General features: G+C 46.7%; 1 protein-coding gene across 2 annotated transcripts; it reads right to left on the bottom strand.

Moving 5' to 3' along the window:
* Positions 1-9,721: 9,721 nt before the first annotated feature.
* KLHL38 (kelch like family member 38) lies at positions 9,722-18,371 on the bottom strand. 2 transcript variants are annotated; one of them, XM_081012663.1, is made up of 4 exons: positions 18,140-18,369; positions 15,489-16,950; positions 14,147-14,252; positions 9,722-10,570 (listed from the first exon to the last, which is right to left on the bottom strand). In XM_081012663.1, exons 2-4 carry the CDS (start codon positions 16,836-16,838, stop codon positions 10,284-10,286), a joined length of 1,743 nt encoding a protein of 580 aa, XP_080868789.1. In that variant the 5' UTR covers positions 16,839-16,950; positions 18,140-18,369; the 3' UTR covers positions 9,722-10,283. The 2 variants fall into 2 exon arrangements, with proteins under 2 accessions (XP_080868789.1, XP_080868790.1); XM_081012664.1 differs by lacking the exon at positions 9,722-10,570 and adding an exon at positions 12,026-13,749 and having other exon boundaries at positions 18,140-18,371.
* Positions 18,372-18,844: the final 473 nt, after the last annotated feature.

The following is an 18,844-nucleotide window of genomic DNA, read 5'->3' as shown; positions in this document are numbered from 1 at the left end:
AAAATTTATTATTATCATAGATGGATGATCACAAGGGTCCAAGTTCATTCATATAAGGAGAGGCGCTCTTTGAGGCATTTAAGGTTTTATAGGTAAAAACCAGCCCTTTGAATTGGGCCTTGATACTAAATGGCAGCCAGTGCAGTCGGGCCGGAATTATGTTCCAACTCTCTTGCTCTGATGAGCAAACTGGCCGCCGAATTCTGCACCGGCTGAAGTTTCTGAACCATCTTTGGAGGCAGCCCCATGTTTAATGTATTGAAGTAATCTAACCTAGACAGGGACGTGGGTGGCGCTGTGGGTTAAACCACAGAACCTAGGGCTTGCTGATCAGAAGGTTGGCGGTTCGAATCCCCGTGACGGGGTGAGCTCCCATTGCTCGGTCCCAGCTCCTGCCCACCTAGCAGTTCAAAAGCACATTAAAGTGCAAGTAGATAAATAGGTACCACTCCGGCGGGAAGGTAAATGGCGTTTCCGTGCGCTGCTCTGGTTTGCCAGAAGTGGCTTAGTCATGCTGGCCACATGACCCGGAAGCTGTACGCTGGCTCCCTCAGCCAGTAAAGCGAGATGAGCACTGCAACCCCAGAGTTGTCTGTGACTGGACCTAAAGGTCAGGGGTCCCTTTACCTAATCTAATCTAGAGGTTACCAGACCATAGATAGCAGTGGTTAGGCTATCCAGATAGGGGCTCAGCTGGGTCACAAGCTGAAGCAGATGGAAAATATGCCATGCCACCAAGACCACTTGAGCCTCAAGCAACAGCCAGAAGTACCCCCAAGCTGTGTACCTGCTACTTCAGAGAGTGTGTGTAACCCTGCCAAGAGCCTGGTTCTGGCAGATCACCCACTAACAGTACCTCAGCCTTATCTGTTTCCCTGGAACAGCATAAGAACAGAAGAGCAACCCTGTTGGATTAAAAGCTTCTCCAGTCTAGCACTTTCTTTTCTGCAGTGGCCAACCAGATGCCTATAGGAAACTTGAAGGCAGAACTTGCATACTGGGAGAAGGAGGGGCAAAGCAGCTGTGCAGTCGGTCAAGGCTACATGAACACACTGGCAGATCTGATCTGAGAGGCTGTTTCTGTTGCTCTACTCCACTGAGTGAGCTGCTCCTGGCCACCCCTGGGGACCAAGCTAAATGTGACATTAGTTACACTAATGTAATTAAGTTTCAGGGACGCGGGTGGTGCTGTGCGTTAAACCACAGAGCCTAGGACTTGCTGATCAGAAGGTCGGCGGTTCGAATCCCCGCGACTGGGTGAATTCCTGTTGCTCAGTCCCTGCTCCTGCCAACCTAGCAGTTCGAAAGCACGTCAAAGTGCAAGTCGATAAATAGGTACCACTCTGGCAGGAAGGTAAACAGCGTTTCCGTGTGCTGCTCTGGTTCGCCAGAAGCGGCTTAGTCATGCTGGCCACATGACCCGGAAGCTGTACACCGGCTCCCTTGGCCAATAAAGCGAGATGAGCGCCGCAACCCCAGAGTCGGTCACGACTGGACCTAATGGTCAGGGGTCCTTTTACCTTTTTAATTATGTTGCACTCTTTTTGTCATGCAAATAGCATCTGAGGGAAAGCTGGAGAGGTAGGGAAGCTTAACTCTTTCTTTCCCTGCTATACAAAAATAAATAAATCACCTCTCTGAAGCTGCTATTTGCATAAAAAAACCCCCCATTGGTACTGGTGGAGTTTCTTAAAATGCAAATAGAAGCTTTGGAGAGGAGTTGTTTTTTTTATGGGGGCAGGGAGGGGAGGGTGAAACTTCCCATCCTTCATGGTCTCAAGCCCGCTAAGCTTCCCGCCTCCCCAGATTTTCTTATTTACCTAACCAAAAAAATGCAAGTTAATTGCATTCATCTAGTTAGTCCCTGATGCTTCACTGCTTTAGGGAAAGAGAAGCGAATGAGATTCCTAGTCCCGCTGCTCCTTGCTGGAAGCTGTGCACCATTGTGTCCTCTACACTGGAATTACGAGTACTGAGCTCCTTCCAGGAGTGCCAGAGAGAAAGGCTGACGATGTGATTTACTGTCAAAGTTATTTCCAAGAGCAGATCGTTTCCCAAGCTGTTTACATTCCGGATTGAAGCACGCTTCCCATGAACTGACATGATCACCCAGCTCAAGAGACTCAGATATTCTCTCCTGTGAGTTTGACCGGGGACGTGGGCAACAAGGGCACCTGTTGCTGTAAGTCCAACTGCGCTTCATAACATTTTCCATTCCTCCCTGTGCAATGTCTTTCTTCATCGCTGTAACTACATGCGAGGGATCTGTCACCTTCCCTCCCCACTGGTCCCCTCCATCCTGCACAATCTCTCACAGTCACATGAGAGGCATGTGATGACTCCTGCGCTGCTCTGATCCTGCACATATAAACAAATCGGTTTAATTCCAGAAACTGCGGGTTGCATAGGAAACTGTTCCCGTTAATTACTATTGACTGAGGATGTTATGCTTCACCCAGACAGAGGCCTAAAAAACTGGCAGCCAACAGCTAGCAAGTAGAACCGTCTGATAAACAGAAGCATAAAACAGGTTAAAGCAAAGTGCTGGTATGCAGACTGATGCTGGACCATGAGCCAGTGGTGTAGCTGGCGGGGCACAGGAGCAGTTGCCCGGGTGCAAAATTGTCAGGGGTCCAAAATTTTGGCACTTGGTGCTGCCTCAATACAGCTGCTTGGCTCCATTGAAAACGGCTTCTCCATGCGAACCAGACAACAGAACAACTCTTCTTTTCTTATCTTTGCAGCTATGATCTCCTGGGTGATGCAACACCATTAGGCAGTTGAATGCGCATGTGTACTCTGTCCGTTTCCCCCCACCCCTGTGCATCTCTGGATGCTAGCAACCCATGCTACACCACTGCCGCGAACTATTGGCTTCAAGTCTGTGGTGACTCCACCATAGCCCAGATTGGATGGGACACTTTAGGGACCAAAGTTATGGTCCCTGGCAAAATCGCTGGTCCACCATGTCAGATAGTCTGTGAAGCATTGGGTTAGTTAAAGAGATACTCAGAACTGCCATTTGCTTTAGGAAAAGTTGCAGCATTGCATTCATGAATCACAGGTCACGTAGACATCACAGTGGAGCAAGAGAAGAGATTTCTTTGAATGTTTTGCCTGGTGTTTTTGGACTACAATTCCCCTAAGCCCTGACAATCGCCCACGCTAACTGGGGCTGATGGGAGTTGTAGTTCAACAACAATTGGAGGTTACAGTGATGGCTACTCTTGCTTGAAGACACCCAAATGCACTTGCTAAGCTGGCCAGAAAACCACATGCATATTCCTCCGTGTTTACGCGTGCAATTAATTTATTATTAAGAGCCTAACCAACTGCCCCCGGCGACACATTGCCAAGTCTTTATTCTTTGAGAGGCCCGCCAAGATGGCTTGCATCATCTCACAGGGTTTATATTTATTGCTGTGAACATAAGCATGACATTTTGAATGCCCCGGTCAGGCCAGCCCAACTGCCAATCAAAGGCTGAGTTCTGAAACATCTGTGTGGTCTGCAAAACATTGATGGGGGGGAGCTGCAAATTGTGTCTCAGCGGTCCTTTGGCCACTTTAACAAAGCAAGCTGGAGACTTGAACTTTAGGCAAAGGGCTGTAGATCAGTGGTAGAGCAACTCTTGAGCCTGCAGAAAGTCCCAGGTTTCATTCTCAGCATCTCCAAGTAGGAGTAGAAAGGAGAAAAGTCCCCTTTCTGGAACCCTGGAGAGCTGCTGCTGATTAATGTAGCCCACAATGAACTAGATCAGTGTTTCCCAAACCTGGGTCTCCAGCTGTTTTTGGACTACAACTCCCATCATCCCTAGTTAGCAGGACCAGTGGTCAGGGATGATGGGAACTGTTGTCCAAAACCAGCTGGAGACCCAAGTTTGGGAAACACTGAGCTAGATGGACCAATGGGGGGCTTCCTTTGTTTCTATGTTAGGCACGGTGGTGTTGCATAGTGGTTAAAGTGTCAGATTAGGGCCTGGGACACCAGGTTCAAGTCCCCACTCAGCCATGAAGCTCAATGGGTGACTTTGAGCTAGTCACTCACTCTCAGCCTAACCTACCTCAAAGGGTTGTTGTGGAGATTAAATGGGAATGGGGAGAACCACGTACGCCACCCTGAGCTGTTTTTTGGGGGGAAGGTGGGATTTAAATGCAATAAATAAAATTAATAATAGTAATAGGTTGTCCTCATAACTTTGTCATGCACGTGATCTGGCTCTTGGTAAGGGCATTTCAGCTGTCAAACTTCAGTCATTAAAGTACATTCCATCCCTTGGCACTTTTGCTGCAAATATAGCTCAGTTGGCTAGAGCGTGGTGCTGATAATGCCAAGGTTGCAGTTTCAATCCTCGTAAGGGACAGCTGCATATTCCTGCATTGTGGGGGTTGGACTAGATGATCCTCAGGGTCCCTTCCAATTCTATGATTCTATAAAATTGATGCTTAGTTCAGGAAAAGCAAAGTTCTAACAAAGAATTGGTCTTTTGCTTGCCTACTTTATTGGTAAAACCTATTTGGTGTTTCGCAACTTTCTGACTAGTTGCAGGACCTTAGCCAGACCTAGCAGAGTCAACGCAGAATCCATGGAAGCAATTGGCGACTTGGCTGCAGACAGGATAGATGAAGCAGGAATCAGGAACTTGTAGTTAGGTGTTTATTATATACAGTGGACTATTTACAGGAACAGAACACGGATCTTTGTCTAGCTCTCTCTGACACGACTCACAACCCCTACACTCACTGACACACTGAACCACTGAACTCACGAACTCCAAACTAACACATTCCAGTTAGTAGGCCATTAGTTATCACTCCCTTGACAGAGCTTGGCCAATCAGGGAGAGGTCTCCATGTCTCTGTTATCACCAGGCAGACTTACTCCTTCAGATTGCCTTCTGGCTGTCTGCCAAACCTTAATTGACTCTGTGTGAGTAGCTGCACGTACACAGTTTCCCAACATACTTGCACCCACCCAGGCTTTGCCACCTGACCCCTGGCCAAAGCGCCAAGACTTTTTGATATCAGCTGTTAGCTACTGTCCCACTGGAACATCAAACAACAAAATGTTGCAGCATACTCCTAACACAAGGGCTCCTGGTCAGGGCTTCAACCTCAGGAGGTTGTGGACTCTCCTTCCTTGGAGGTTTTTAAGCAGAGGTTGGCTGGTCATCTGTCATGGATGCTTTTGTTGAGATTCCTGCATTGAAGAGGGTCGGACCAGATGACCAACAGGCGCTGGGGACCCAAGTTTGAGAAACACTGTGCTAGAGTGTGACAAAGGGACAAATTCAAGTAGCAGGCATAGCGTGGTGTAGTGGTTAAGAGCGGTGGACTTGTAATCTGGTGAACCAGGTTCGCTTCCCCGTTCCTCCACATGCAACTGCTGGGTGACCTTGGGCCAGTCACACTTCTCTGAAGTCTCTCAGCCCCACTCACCTCACAGAGTGTTTGTTGTGGAAGAGGAAGGGAAAGGAGACTGTTAGCCGCTTTGAGACTCCTTAGGGTAGTGATAAAGCGGGATATCAAGTCCAAACTCCTCCTCCTCCTCCTCTTCTTTTTCTTCTTCCCCATCCATCTAAACTAAACACATTTCACTGTGGATGTTGCCCTTGATTCCTTGGCTACACTTGGCTCATCCTGGCTTGTGGGGTTAAGACTGATGCTCTTATTTCCTTCAGATTGCAGCATCTGTATCCCATGATGTTTTGTTACTTAGCCTCTTGGAACTTGAGCCTCGGCTGGTAAATATTCCCATACCCAACAGCATAACACTCGCTGTGCTTTTAAATGTTTTCAGGGCCCTGTAGACATGTGTCATAACAACACAAAGCAGCCGTGTTTCTCTCCCCCACCCTGTTTCTTCCCACTCAGTGGAGGTGGCTAAGGGAGAGTCGGTCTAATTCAGCACCCAAGCTGGCCTGATTAAGTCCACCGCTTCCTTGCCCCCCCCACCCCCAAGCACCCACTAGGTAGGTACTAGTAATGGGCGAATCTGCTAGTTTTGGTTTCTCTCGGTTTCTCATTTGTCCAGCCTTAAGTTCAGTTCTCTGCATCAGTTTGCATTTAAAACAAACAAACAGCATTTTAGTGCCCAATATGTCCATTTTTGTATGCATTTCTTGCCTAAAATGCACATTTTTGCAAAGCATTTCTCCCTCCAAAATAATGCATTTTTGTATGTAACATTCACCAAAATATGAATTTTGGTGCATGTTTTACCCTAGTTTTTTGTTATACATTACTGGGCTGGAGAATTGCACTGCAAAACTTTCAGATTTCAAAGTGCAAATTTCAAAGGGTGCAAATTTCAAAGGATGGCTGTTTTTCAGTTCATGTAGTTTCAGGAAGTGCAGAGGTTTGCTTTTAAATGTGAACAGAGTTACCTTTCTGCCCCTTCCCTAGTGTTACTGGATATTGACAAGATCCCTCACAGCACCCATTCACCAGTGATGCCCACGGTCTACTCTAGTGTAGGATTCTAGCCCACCTTATTCTCATATTTTGAGCATCTTTCCCCAGAACCTTCTTTTTTTGCTTTACCTTTAATGGCTTTCCACAAGTTCTGGCCCTGGCCTTGGCCTGTATATGAATCAAAGGACAGAGGCGGTTAGCCTCAAACTGCTGGCAAGGTTTCCTCGCCTGTCATTTGCCTGGGCAGTTTCCCAAGCACTGCCTTCCCACAGAACAAATTTTGCACAGCTTCTTCTGCCTATGTTAGTCCATGGGAGAGGCAGTGGAACTTATTCCCAGAAATTAAATGGGCACAGAATTGCAACCTGTCAGTGGTCTCTTTCCCTGCTTGTCCTCACGCCTATCTTTACGAACACCAACCTGGCTTTTCAATAAGTGAAGAAATGATTGCAGAATAAATAAATACGGAAGACAAAGTGGTGTTTTCAGAAATGCAGCCTTTGGTTTGGGAAGAGGCATGCTAGAATGCAAAGTAGGTCCCCTGTTTCATCTGCAGAATCTATTATTACTATTATTATTATTATTATTTTAAGAAACTTATTGGTTGACTTTTAAAATAGAAATAAAAATACCCTCCCAAGGTGATGCACAATAATTTTTTTAAAACAAACAGCAATATTCACAATTAAACTATTCACAAGTATCAGTAAACCATTTACCGTATTTTTCGCACCATAGGGCGCACCGGACAATAGGACGCACCTTGTTTTAGAGTGGGGAGAACAAGAAAAAAAAAATCTCCCCCTCTCTGCCCAGCGCCCCTTCAGCAAAGCGGCAGGAGGCGCTGCGCAGAGAGGGGGAGAACTTTCCCCCTCTTGTTTTCCCGCTCTAAAACAAGGTGCTGTTTAAGGTGCGTTCAGGCGGCTACCTTGGAAGCCTGGAGAGCGAGAGGGGTCGGTGTGCACTGACCCCTCTCGCTCTCCAGGCTTCAGGTTTCTTTCGACCTGCTCTTTGGGGCTGGCGGGGGGAAGCCCACCACCAGCCCCAAAGAGCAGGTCAGGGAGCAGCGGAAAGGCGCAGCAGAGAGGCTCCTGCCATAGCCGTGCGTCACCTCTCCAGCCGGGAGAGGGTCGCGGGGCTATGGCGTCTTCGCTCCATAGGACGCACACACATTTCCCCTTCATTTTTGAAGGGGGAAAAGTGCATCCTATAGAGCGAAAAATACGATAATTTCAACCCATCTCTCTCTCTCCTCTCTCTCATATCCAGGCCTGAAGGGCACGTTCTTCATGGTAAAGGCTGAGCTTTATGCATAGCAAGTGTTATGTATTCATTGGTCTGTGTTTGCCTGAGATTGAGCCTGGACTAAGGATTCTGAGCCCCTGTGCTCTGATTCGATACATGACATCCAATCACAGAACATTTTAGGATTTGGGCCTCTGCCATTGGCCCTTGAACTCTGAGTCGTGATTCGCAGCTTGGAAGTTTAGACAGCCAATCACACAGGGAGTGGGAGTGGCCCAGGCTTTCAGGAATGCATATAAGCAGTTTCCCAGTTATGTACAGTGGTACCTCTGGTTGAGAACGGGATCCGTTCCAGAGGCCCATTCGCAACATGAAATGAGCGGGTTGCGATTCACCACTTCTGCGCATGCGTGTAACGTCATTTTGCACTTCTGCACATGCGTGAGCAGCGAAACCCAGAAGTAACCCTTTCTGGTACTTCCGGGTCGCCGCGGGATGTAACCTGAAAGTACGTAACATGAAGCGGACATAACATGAGGTATGACTGGAGTTCAATAAAGGTTCTTGCTGTTATCACACACCCATCTACACTTCAGCAAGGTACTATACTGTTACTATAGATAGGTATACTAACTAAAGAAGGGCAAAGCAAGTATTGCGCCCCTAATTGGCACCTCCATGTGGCGCTGCTGCTGCTGCAAGACAGAGCTGTAGCGCAGTGGTTGGACGTGTATGCCCGCCTCCTGAGGCTGGGGCACTGCCACGACTCTCACTGTCCGCCTGCCTCCCCCATGGATGAGGGACGCCGCATGGCCAATGGATGCAAGCGCCCTCCGTCTCTCAACTCCTGCTTGGCATGCTGCTCAGGTGAGCTGGGCAGGTAGGATAGCAAGTGCCTCCATTTGGAATGGCAACTGAAGAGGTGAGTCCCTAATTTTTTTTGTCCAGGGCAATTGCCCCGGATGCCCCCCGCCATGCTATGCCCCTGTATATTTATACTAGGTCTGGCCAATCCAGAGGCTTCATGTGGGCAGGGGCCAATGGTGCATTCTGCACCTCCAAAGACCTCCAGGGGTTGAGTGGAAACCACCCGTGACGTCTTGTCAGGCTAGAACTTCGCGCTCTAGGAACTGAATGCTAAGCAAAAGTGACAGATCAGCTGACTGTCCCATTCATACTTGTTTTTCCTCAAAAAATAAAAAATGGCGCGGCACACAAATCCCTTCCTGTTGAACCGGGTAAGTTTTGAAACCAGACGAGGAGAGAGGGGAACAGGCAAAAAACTGGGGCACTTATTTATCTTTGCACCGGTTTCTTTTGTAATCTTGTCATGTCTGTTTAATCAAAAGGAAATGAGAAATGCATTAAAATAATACAAAGGGGGAAACGCTGCCCTTGGAACCATCCTCACTCCTGAAGTTAAAAGAACACAGGCGTAACACACACACACACACACACACCCCACCGCCAAAAGCTCCTGGCGAGGATTACAGTGAAAATCTTGAACAACGCACAAAAGGGTTCACGGGACAGAAAGAGATAGAAGTGTGAGGAAATAGAATGGGAAGAAGACTAAAATGCCTTCCGTGGGGTTAATGAGGCCCTGATGTGACAGCATATCCCAACCGGTTCCTGACACCCTCCAACTTCATTTCTCTAAGCTTAGGTGTCCTTCCGCCATTTTTTTGAGGCTGATCTCAAGCTATCATCCCATTCCCACCTGGGGCTTGCTTCCTACTTTGGGAAAGGGCTGCAGTTCAGTAGTAGAGCATCTGCTTTGGTTCAATCCTCAGCATCTTCTGGTAGGACTGCCTGAAACACTGGAGAACTGCTGCCAGTCAGTGTAGGAAATGCTAAGCTATATAGGCTAACGGTCTGACCCGGCCTGAGGCAGCTTCTTCCTGCGTTTCATGCCATGGCCCACTAGCACCTTCTACCCCTTTGGAGTTCATCCATGGTTTGCAGTCGTCCAACCATAATGCCTGACTTCTGGGTGCCACTAAGCCCTGCCAAACAGTGCGGAGCCTTCCCACAATCCATTGCTGCTTTTATGAAGCACCATAGAATTGGACAGATTCTTTAATTGTCAAGAGACACAGCTTCTAAGAAAACAGGAACAGTGAACACTTTAGATATACACATGAAAACCATAAAAAAGAATCAACAGTCGCTGTTGTCTGGATGGGGTTGCTTGGAAGACCTGTTAGAAGCCAATGCTTGATCTTGATCTGCGTCACAACTTCCCTCAAGGGCCCGTTGAGGTTGTGAGGAAAGTCCCTCAGAGGGCAGGAAAGAGGAGATGGGACATTCTGGTGTTTTAGGCAAAAAAATCCAAATTATATCCCTCATGGTAAACCAACCAACCACCCACCCACAAGAAGCTCCGAACATTATGCACAACAGACATTTCATCACACTCAAAATCTGCCACTATGTCACTTTTACCTCAAGATATAGTGGGGAATGGGAGTCCAAAGCAGGAACTGAAACCCTAAGGTCTCCACCTTATTTGTTTGTCCGTTTTGGTGGTTTTCCTGGCAAGAGTCTACCAGCCTTCTCTACGCAGAGAGCAACATGGGCCTTTCAAGTTGAAGAGGACAATGCCCGTTTCCCTCAGCCCTCCTCTCACAAGAGGTTGGCATAAGGCACACACTGGAGTGCCAGACACCCATGGTCAAAGAGCCTGTGGGGCAGGTGCCCCTTTGAAGCCCAGGTGTCTGTCTTGGGGTCGTAGCACTCGAGCGAATCGGAGTCTTTGATTTCATTGTCAAAGGTAAGGCAGCGACCACCGGTCAGATACAGCTTCTCATTTATTGCCGCAGCGCCATGATGCATCCGCCTGTCCTTCATGTCTGCACATTTCACAAATTTATTAGCCTTGGTATCATAAGCAATCACTCGTCTGGTGTACCCTGGAGGGGGGGTGGGGGGAGAGAGAGAAACACACCAGACAATTATGAATTTTGCAAAAATCCTTTGCATCGAATGCGTAAAGAAGGGGTTTCAGAGTTAGAAGTGCTGGTGATTGTTAATTCCAAAATATTTGAAACGCAGGCCTGGAACACGCTTGTGGCACAGATACTGCAGCGCTGTCAGAGCTGCTCCACATGGCAAAACATTTGTGTGAATAGCTCTGTCCCTTTTGACTATGGTCACATGCACGCCAGACATTTAAAACGCTGTTAGTGGCAAGGATTCTCTGTGCACGGAAATGGAAGGAGAAAATGCCCTCAAAGGAAAAATGGTTGATGAGATGGCAAAGCGTGTTCTCCTTCATGGAGAGCACGTGTTGCGGTGGGGTCTAACAGGACACCCCCTCTTGGTTACTGGGCGGGACCATTTGGATGGCCATGACTGTGATTGGGCCAATTTGGGTTGTTGGGGAGATTTTGATGTTACCATTTAGAGGGTTGGCCCAAAGGTTATATATTCTTGGCACGCAGCTTTTTCCAGTCTCTTTTGCTGCGTGCATTGGATCACCCGCCCACCCTCCCTAATTTAGGGCTGTTGCATTTGACATTGCTATGCCTGTCATGGGGTGGCCTGCTTTTGGGGCAGGGGCCTGGTAGAAATTTTGTCCATTTGGCAGATTGCCATTTGGTTTTTGCCTACTGCATAGCAAATCGTCACAGCTTGTAAGGTTGTGGTTTTTTTGGGAGCAGGAAGTAGGCAAAAGCATGGAGGAACTTCCCTTTCCTACCCTGACGATCACAGAAATCTAATAAATATTAAGGTGTTGTTGGTAAATCTGAGTTGCCAGACAGCTCAGTTCTGAGGACTTGCAAACGAGCTTTGGAAAGCTATATTGTTCTCCTTTCAAACAACTATGTTTTATCACTTAGTGGTTCAACTCAGAACCAATGTAGGTTTGGACACAACGGCAGTAGGCGATAACATCAAAAAAGAAAGCACCATTTAATTAAAAGCAAGAATCCCATTACTTGAGCCAATGAACCCAACTTTGTTTGATGTGTATTGTGCAATGAAGAATTGAAATATACTGGCTCCCCCCCCCCCCCATTTAAAGAATGTGTTTGTTATCATTGTGATTTCTCAGTTCCAGCTGCTGATAAGCCAAGAACAACTAGATGATGTTATGGCATACTTACTTGGTAAATGAAAACTTATCGGTAGTAAATCTCTCCACTTTAAAAGAGAATGAATTATGTTTGAAATTAGATGAAATGTTTGTGTACTTTGTTAAGTAACCCCCCCCCCAAAAGCTTACGGCTTAAGCTTGTCAGTTGAATTATTGGCACAAAGATTCAGAATAAATACATTTGAAAGCGTTATTTTTTTGAAAAATCTTCTTTTTCTCATCTCTGCTGCGTTCACATTTTGAGCTCCTCGTTTTCTCTCATACCAAGCTGTTTCATACGTTTTTGTTTTCCAACACAGACATAAATTTCATAAAGGAAAAAACATGCACAAAAAAGCCTTATTCAGGCAGTCAAGGTGTGGGAGGCCTAGGGTAGAGAGGGCAATCGTTCAAAATCAGACCAGCCGACAACTGATTAGAGGGTGGTTTCCTCTTCTTTCAGCAGCCCCCTCTATCATTCCCATATTGTTCAGAAGGGACCCACAATCCTCCGGAAAGGCTTTTTCCTCAGGGTTAGGCAGCTAGGGTTGAATCTCAAGGCCGAAGTCCAAGCTATGCACCACAGGCAGTGGTGGAGCAAGCCAATCGGGCACCTGGTGCGGCGCATGTGCCCTACACCAAGGGGTGGGGCCAGCCGGGACAGGACGCTCCACAGGGTCTGCCTGCCTCTCCCCACTCAGACACCCTACAGCTGAGGGGGAGGCAGCGGGTGGACCGTATGGGGCAGCGTTGAGCCTGTGCACGCCAAAGCCACTGCGTCACTCCCAGGAGAGACGTGTGGCTTGGGTGCGCTGCAGGCCCTGTGGTGAGTGCCACCCAGCATTTTGTCACCCCCCTCAGTGGTGACACCTGGGGCAGCCTGCGCCCACCACACCCCCTTCCTTCTGCAGCCCCTGACCACAGGACCCCTGCAAAATGACCACACAGAGTTTTGGATGGGTGAATCTGTCAATTCCGGTTTCTCCCTGTTTCTCAATCTTAAATTCTGTTCTCCACATTTCCACGCTACAGTGGTACCTCGGGTTAAGAACTAAATTTGTTCTGGAGGTCCGTTCTTAACCTGAAACTGTTCTTAACCTGAGGTAATGGGTTTAGCTAATGGGGCCTCCTGCTGTCGCCGCCGCCGCGCAATTTCTGTTCTCATCCTGAAGCAAAGTTCTTAACCCGAGGTACTATTTCTGGGTTAGCGGAGTCTTTAACCTGAAGTGTCTGTAACCTGAAGTGTCTGTAACCCGAGGTACCACTGTAGTTTTCAATTTTGTATACCTGAAGGAGCGTCTCCACCCCCATCGTTCAGCCCGGACACTGAGATCCAGCGCCGAGGGCCTTCTGGCAGTTCCCTCACTGCAAGAAGTGAGGTTACAGGGAACCAGACAGAGGGCCTTCTCGGTAGTGGCACCCTCCCTGTGGAACACCCTCCCTTCTGATGTGAAGGAAATAAGCAGCTATCCTATCTTTAAAAGACATCTGAAGGCAGCACTGTTCAGGGAAGGTTTTAATATTTAACGCTGTACTGTTTTTAACACTTGATTGGGAGCCGCCCAGAGTGGCTGGGGAAACTCAGCCAGATGGGCGGGGTATAAATAAATTGTTGTTGTTGTTGTTGTTGTTGTTGTTGTTGTTGTTGTTAAATTCTTTAGCATTTCAGTGTAAATTTATCCTAATGTGCACATACTTTTGTCTGCAGTTTTGCCCTAATATGCACATTTGTGCAAAGCAATTGCCAGGGGAGGGAGAGGAGGACACATAAACTTTCCTTCCATAAACTTCCTACCTTCCACTTATCTTCAGATCCATGCAGTTAATAACAACTAGGGTCTACCTCTGAATGGAATTACGGGTGGAATATAAAACTAGTTTTTGTACGTGGACAAAAACATCAAGTTCATAAGTCTATGGAAGCATGCAGGAAAATCTAGTGTGGGGTTGGTTTTTCCATGACGTGTTCTGCTTTATTCCTTCTTGGCATGTTTATAATCCCGACACAGAAGACTGTAAAAATAAGGAGAGGATAGACTTTACTTCTACTATGGCAGAAGCCAAGGGAGAGTGACTTTGGCACCAACCACTGAAATAGCCCTTTTTCTGCCTTGAAGGTTTTAAGCAATAAGCTCCAAGGCACTGCACAATGTCCACACACAGACTTGGCTGCGTGACCAGTTGTGGAAAGGAATTGCACACCGCAATGGCATGCAGTAAAGAAGAAATAGAGCAGTGTTGGGGCCAGCGGTGGGATACAGTCAGACTCTAAATCCCATCAGCCTCAGCCAGCAGGGCCAATGGCCAGGGCGTTGTGGTCATCAGCATCGTTTAGGACCTTAGGTTACCCGCTCTCATCCTTGAGCACCTGCGTTGTGAAAACAGTCGTAAGAGCACTTAAACAAATTACCTCCAACAATAAAAATCCGGTCTCCAATCACAACTGCTGGTGCGCAGACGTTCTTCACCATTCTGGTCTCCATCCGGAACCACATGTTCCTGGACACATGATATACCTGGAACACCCAACACATAAATGAGATTGCTGGGATTAGATGTAAAAAGAGCACAACCCGATTGCATTTCTGAAAGGGAGGCTGACTGCTCACAACCCTTACAGCAACCACAACCATTGAACATTGAACAGTCCTTGGAAGAACCATTCCATTGGGGATGTGGAGCAAATCACACTGTGTGGGGATCCCATTGCCTTCATCTCCCTCTGCTATCCCTCCTGCTATGGTGGCAATGGTGGCATTCCCTCTTGCTCCTCCTCCTCCCGGCTTACATTTTGTCGCTGGTAGAGACATCCTTCTCCATACACGGAAAAACAGGAAGCTGCCTTTTACTGAGTCAGATGATTGGTTCATCTAACTCAGATTTCTTTATACATTCTCTCCAGGATTTCATACAGGGGGCGTTCCCAGACTTCCCTGGAGATGCCAGGAAGTGAACCTGAGACCTTCTGCATGGTAAAGATGCATTAGAGCTTCCTCTAATGTCTGAGATTCAGGTTTGCCTTGCTAAAAGTGGCCAGAGGACTTCTGAGACACATGTGCAATTTGCATGGCCTGCCATGTCTAGCAATGTTTTGCGGACTGCACTGAAGTCTTTGGACTCGAGCCTTTGATTGGCAGTTGGCCTGGCCTGCCTGGGACATTCAAAATGTCAGGCTTATATTCACATCAACAAATATACACCCTAAACTACATGCTGCTAAATGATGCAAGCCTTCTTGGTGGGCCTCTTTAAGAACAAAGACTTTGCAAAGTGTCGTTGTGGAAGTTCATTAAATTCCTATTAATGAATTAATTGCATGTGTAAACAGAAATGAATATGCATGTAGTTTTCTAGAGAAGACAGTTTCTGCTTAGCAAGTGCATTTGAGTGTTTACAGCAGCGGTACCCTCCAAATTCTGTTGGACAACAGCTCCTAAAGCAAGCATGACCCAAAGTGGTCAGGGGATGATGGGAGTTGTATTCCTACAGTATCTAGAGGACACTGTATTGGCCGCTCCTGAACTACAGCATGGAATTCATGATAAATCATCAAGGTAACAGATAGAATTTTCTATTGACAGCTGAGTCTGGGCACAAGTCATTCATTACTTTGGAGAACATAAGAGCAGCCACGTGTGGTCAGATCCAATGGTCTCACAAGCCTGAAATCATGTCTCTGTGTATGCTCAACATTGTCTCTAAAGAGGACAACTGGCATCTTGAAGGTGAGATGGTTGAAGATTGGGAGTTACCTGTATTAGCCGGACAGGGTTTTGCATCGTGTCCTCCCCTCCAAAGAGATAGATTCTTTGGTCTTTGGAAGACACAGCAGGATGAAGAACGGCAACTGGCATGTTTGCCATGTGCTCCCAAACATTGTAGATACTGTCATATCTTTCCATGGAATTTAGGATCTCCTGGTTTTCTCCAATGCCCCCAATGGCAAAGATATAGTTTTTATAGGCAATGCTCCTGTGGGAATAGCGCCGAACTAACATGGGCTCCATTAGCCTCCATTGGTTAAGTTTGAGTGAGAAGATATAAACATTGTCACTGACTTGGTTCTTCCCATTGCCAATGGGAATGCCTCCAAGGAGATAAACATTACTGTGGACGCTCACTACAGAGGCCTTGTAGAGCCGTGTTGGGTATTTGGCAAGGCTCAACCATTGGTTTGTCTTCTCATCGTACAGCAAGACATCCCTCGTCGTCTGTTGGTTGTCTTTCCGGCCACCAACCAGGAGGAGGAATTCCCGGCATGAATATCGCCGAGGAACGTGCCACATAGGTTTGATATCTGGAGCATTGGTGCTATACAGAGAAAACATCTGCTTTTGGGCCAGTTCCAGGATATTTCTACATGCTGGGGACGACTGAATGAGAGAATCATTGGCAATGAAGTGGAAGAAAAATGTTGGATGGACGTACTGAAGCCTTACTTTCTTGAACAAGTCTTGTATATAGCTTTGCCGTGCCTGGGGATCATGCCTCACCCAAACCATGAGAGCTTCAAAAACTTGTTCCTCCTCTCCACAAAGCTCATCATCTCCAAGATAGTCTATCAGCTCCAAAACACAGAGTTCTTTCAGGTCTTCGGAGATGGCTACTTCAGGGAAACACTTCAGAGCCATTGCTTTGGCTTTCTTCTTGAGTTTATCACAGTGCAAGATCTCCGAGAGCCGAATCAGACTGAGGCAGTTATCCGGAGCAAGTTGCTCCTGGAGGTAGGCTGAGCAGGCCTCAAATAGTTTCATGTACTGGAGCATGGAAGCAGTTTCCATTAGATACAAAATATTCTCCACAGTCATTAGAATCTCTCCTGTGTAAACGTAGACAATGATGCAATGAAGAATGTTTGAGTCGATGTCTCTGAGGCTGACTTTTTCCTGGCCACTCTCTTTGAAGTTGTTGCAGAACATTGCCTTGAAGTAGGGGCTGCTTGAGGCAAGTACATTCCTATGGCAAGGGATTTCTGTGTCACCCGTACACAGGACAACGTCAGTTAGGATTCGGTTCTTCCGTAAAACATTGAGCTGCTTTAGCAGCTCAGAGGAGAAATCCTGATCTTTGAAGAGGCGGTCTTGTGTGCATTTCTCTTCCATAGTGGAATCAGAGAGATATCAGCACTGGCCAAACAAGAATTCTCATTGGTGGTTCATCAGCCTCCTTGACTTGATAGATCACAGTCAAATGGTCCGTTTAAACATTGTCCACCTAGAGAAGAAATGGAAAAGCTAGCTTCATTCACCAGTATAAGGCCAAGTAGGTGAAGGAAACATCACAGAACATCTTGTTTTATAAAACCAAGCAGGCAGGTTGGAAGTCTGGGGTTACCTGGGGGTATTTCTGACAGAGTAGAATAATAATAATAATAATACAAAAAATAAACATGCATTACAAGACAATAGGGACAATTAGTGGCTCAAGCACAAAGCCTGAATCAAACAATTTCTTCATGATAAGTATCTCTTAACAAATGCATGTTTGCCTATCATTCCCATGAAGCACTTACAGTTTAGTATCTTCCATCTCAAACCCCTCAGCCCCATGTCAATATTAGTCATTCCTAAAGAATGCAGTTCTGGCAGCACACCATAACAAACTAAACTCCTCGAGTCTAGAAATCTGTGGGGGGCGGGGGGAATGATATATTTATTTATTCCCCAGTTGCTTTTGCTTTCATATCCACCAAGAATAAGAGCAGTAGATTCTGCCCGCTTTACTTGGTGTATGCAAAAGTCTGCTGGAACATTTCCCCCTGCTCCCACAGCATTACATATTTGTACACAAGCAAGACATCACTGGAAAAAAAATGGATGCAACATTTTGTCTCTTTTTAAGAAAGAGCCACTGTTTTAGCTTATAGTGCTGGGGGGTGGGGGGAAGCGGGGGTAAATAATATAAGTTATCTGCTGTCCTAGGGAGAGGAGGATAGCTGGCAGATAACTTTGCAAACCATCACTGCAGCCTCCTTCTAAAGCAACAGAGGAAGCTGTTTTATACCCAGTCGGACCTTAGATCAGTTCTATGATCCTAGTATTGCCTGGGCCAGTACTGCCTACATTGACTGCTGGTGGCTTTCCGGAGTTTCAGGTAGATCTCTGTCCAAGTCGTACCTGGAGGTGCTTGAGGCTGAACTTGAGAGCTTCTACAATGCAGAGCAGATGCTGTATGATTAAACTATGACCATTCCCCACAAATGCAACATGAATCCAACATACATGCAACATACGAGCATCACAAACAAAGCAATTGGGGTCCTTCCCCACAAATGCAATATATATAAGCCATATACTTTGCATGGCCGGTTAAGGCCTAAATGCAGGAGCAAAAACACACAGCAGGCAAAACTATCTCCCAGATCTCTCACATCTGTAGTGAAAATCATGGCAGAGCTGTTTACCTTATTCCTTCCCTGCTTTGGCTTGTTTATTCTCTGCTGAAACTTTCCATGGCTAGGCTCATGAATATGAAGACTTTTTAAAATTTGTTTTTGGTTTTTTTTAAAAAAGGAGCTTGAGATTGTTCTTTCTCTGGTGAAAGATTCATAGGGGGAGGTTTCTGGGTTTGTTTAGTATCAAGGCACTGTCACGGCTCTCTGAAGGTTGGCTCATGAGGTACCGCAATGAGGCACTGTATACATTCCTCGACTAAGAATAGTTGCCCATGTACTTTTTACTGTGTTGTGACATGTGACTTTCCAGTTGCCTGCTGCAACGGCGAGGTGAACGGAACACAGCGCTACTGAGCATGCCCAGAGGGTGTTTTTCTGGCAAGTGTTTACATACGAAAATAGACATGGATGAAGGATGGGGCATTTGCAGAAGCCCTGCTGGAATCAGCAACAGGGACCTGAAGTCAACTAGTAACTCTAAAAACTTGTAAACAATCTGTAACTTCTACAAGCTTTTTCGCTTCTTTGTTCACCCCCGTTTAGCTATTAGGTTATGTGGAGATGTAAAGTCAAATGCTATGCTTCTGAATTTTTTTGATGCATCCACTGGAGGGAAGTTCTAATAGTATGGAAATGATATTGTAAAGAAATGGGAGGGGTAAAGGGTAAAGGGACCCCTGACCATTAGGTCCAGTCATGGCCAACTCTGGGGTT

The sequence above is a fragment of the Podarcis pityusensis genome, assembly GCF_964106645.2.
Source record: "Podarcis pityusensis genome assembly, chromosome: 7".
NCBI classification, from domain to species: domain Eukaryota; kingdom Metazoa; phylum Chordata; class Lepidosauria; order Squamata; family Lacertidae; genus Podarcis; species Podarcis pityusensis.
This window is presented reverse-complemented; position numbering and strand designations above follow the sequence as displayed.

What these genes read in the sequence shown, in the direction of transcription:
- KLHL38 (XM_081012663.1), bottom strand. Translation starts at nt 16,838, where the DNA reads ATGGAAGAGAAATGCACACAAGACCGCCTCTTCAAAGATCAGGATTTC. An exon ending in ACCCTGTCCGGCTAATACAG is followed by an intron (nt 14,253 to 15,488) that starts GTAACTCCCAAT and finishes TGGGTGTTCCAG; the next exon opens with GTATATCATGTGTCCAGGAA. An exon ending in CCGGATTTTTATTGTTGGAG is followed by an intron (nt 10,571 to 14,146) that starts GTAATTTGTTTA and finishes CCCCCCCTCCAG; the next exon opens with GGTACACCAGACGAGTGATT.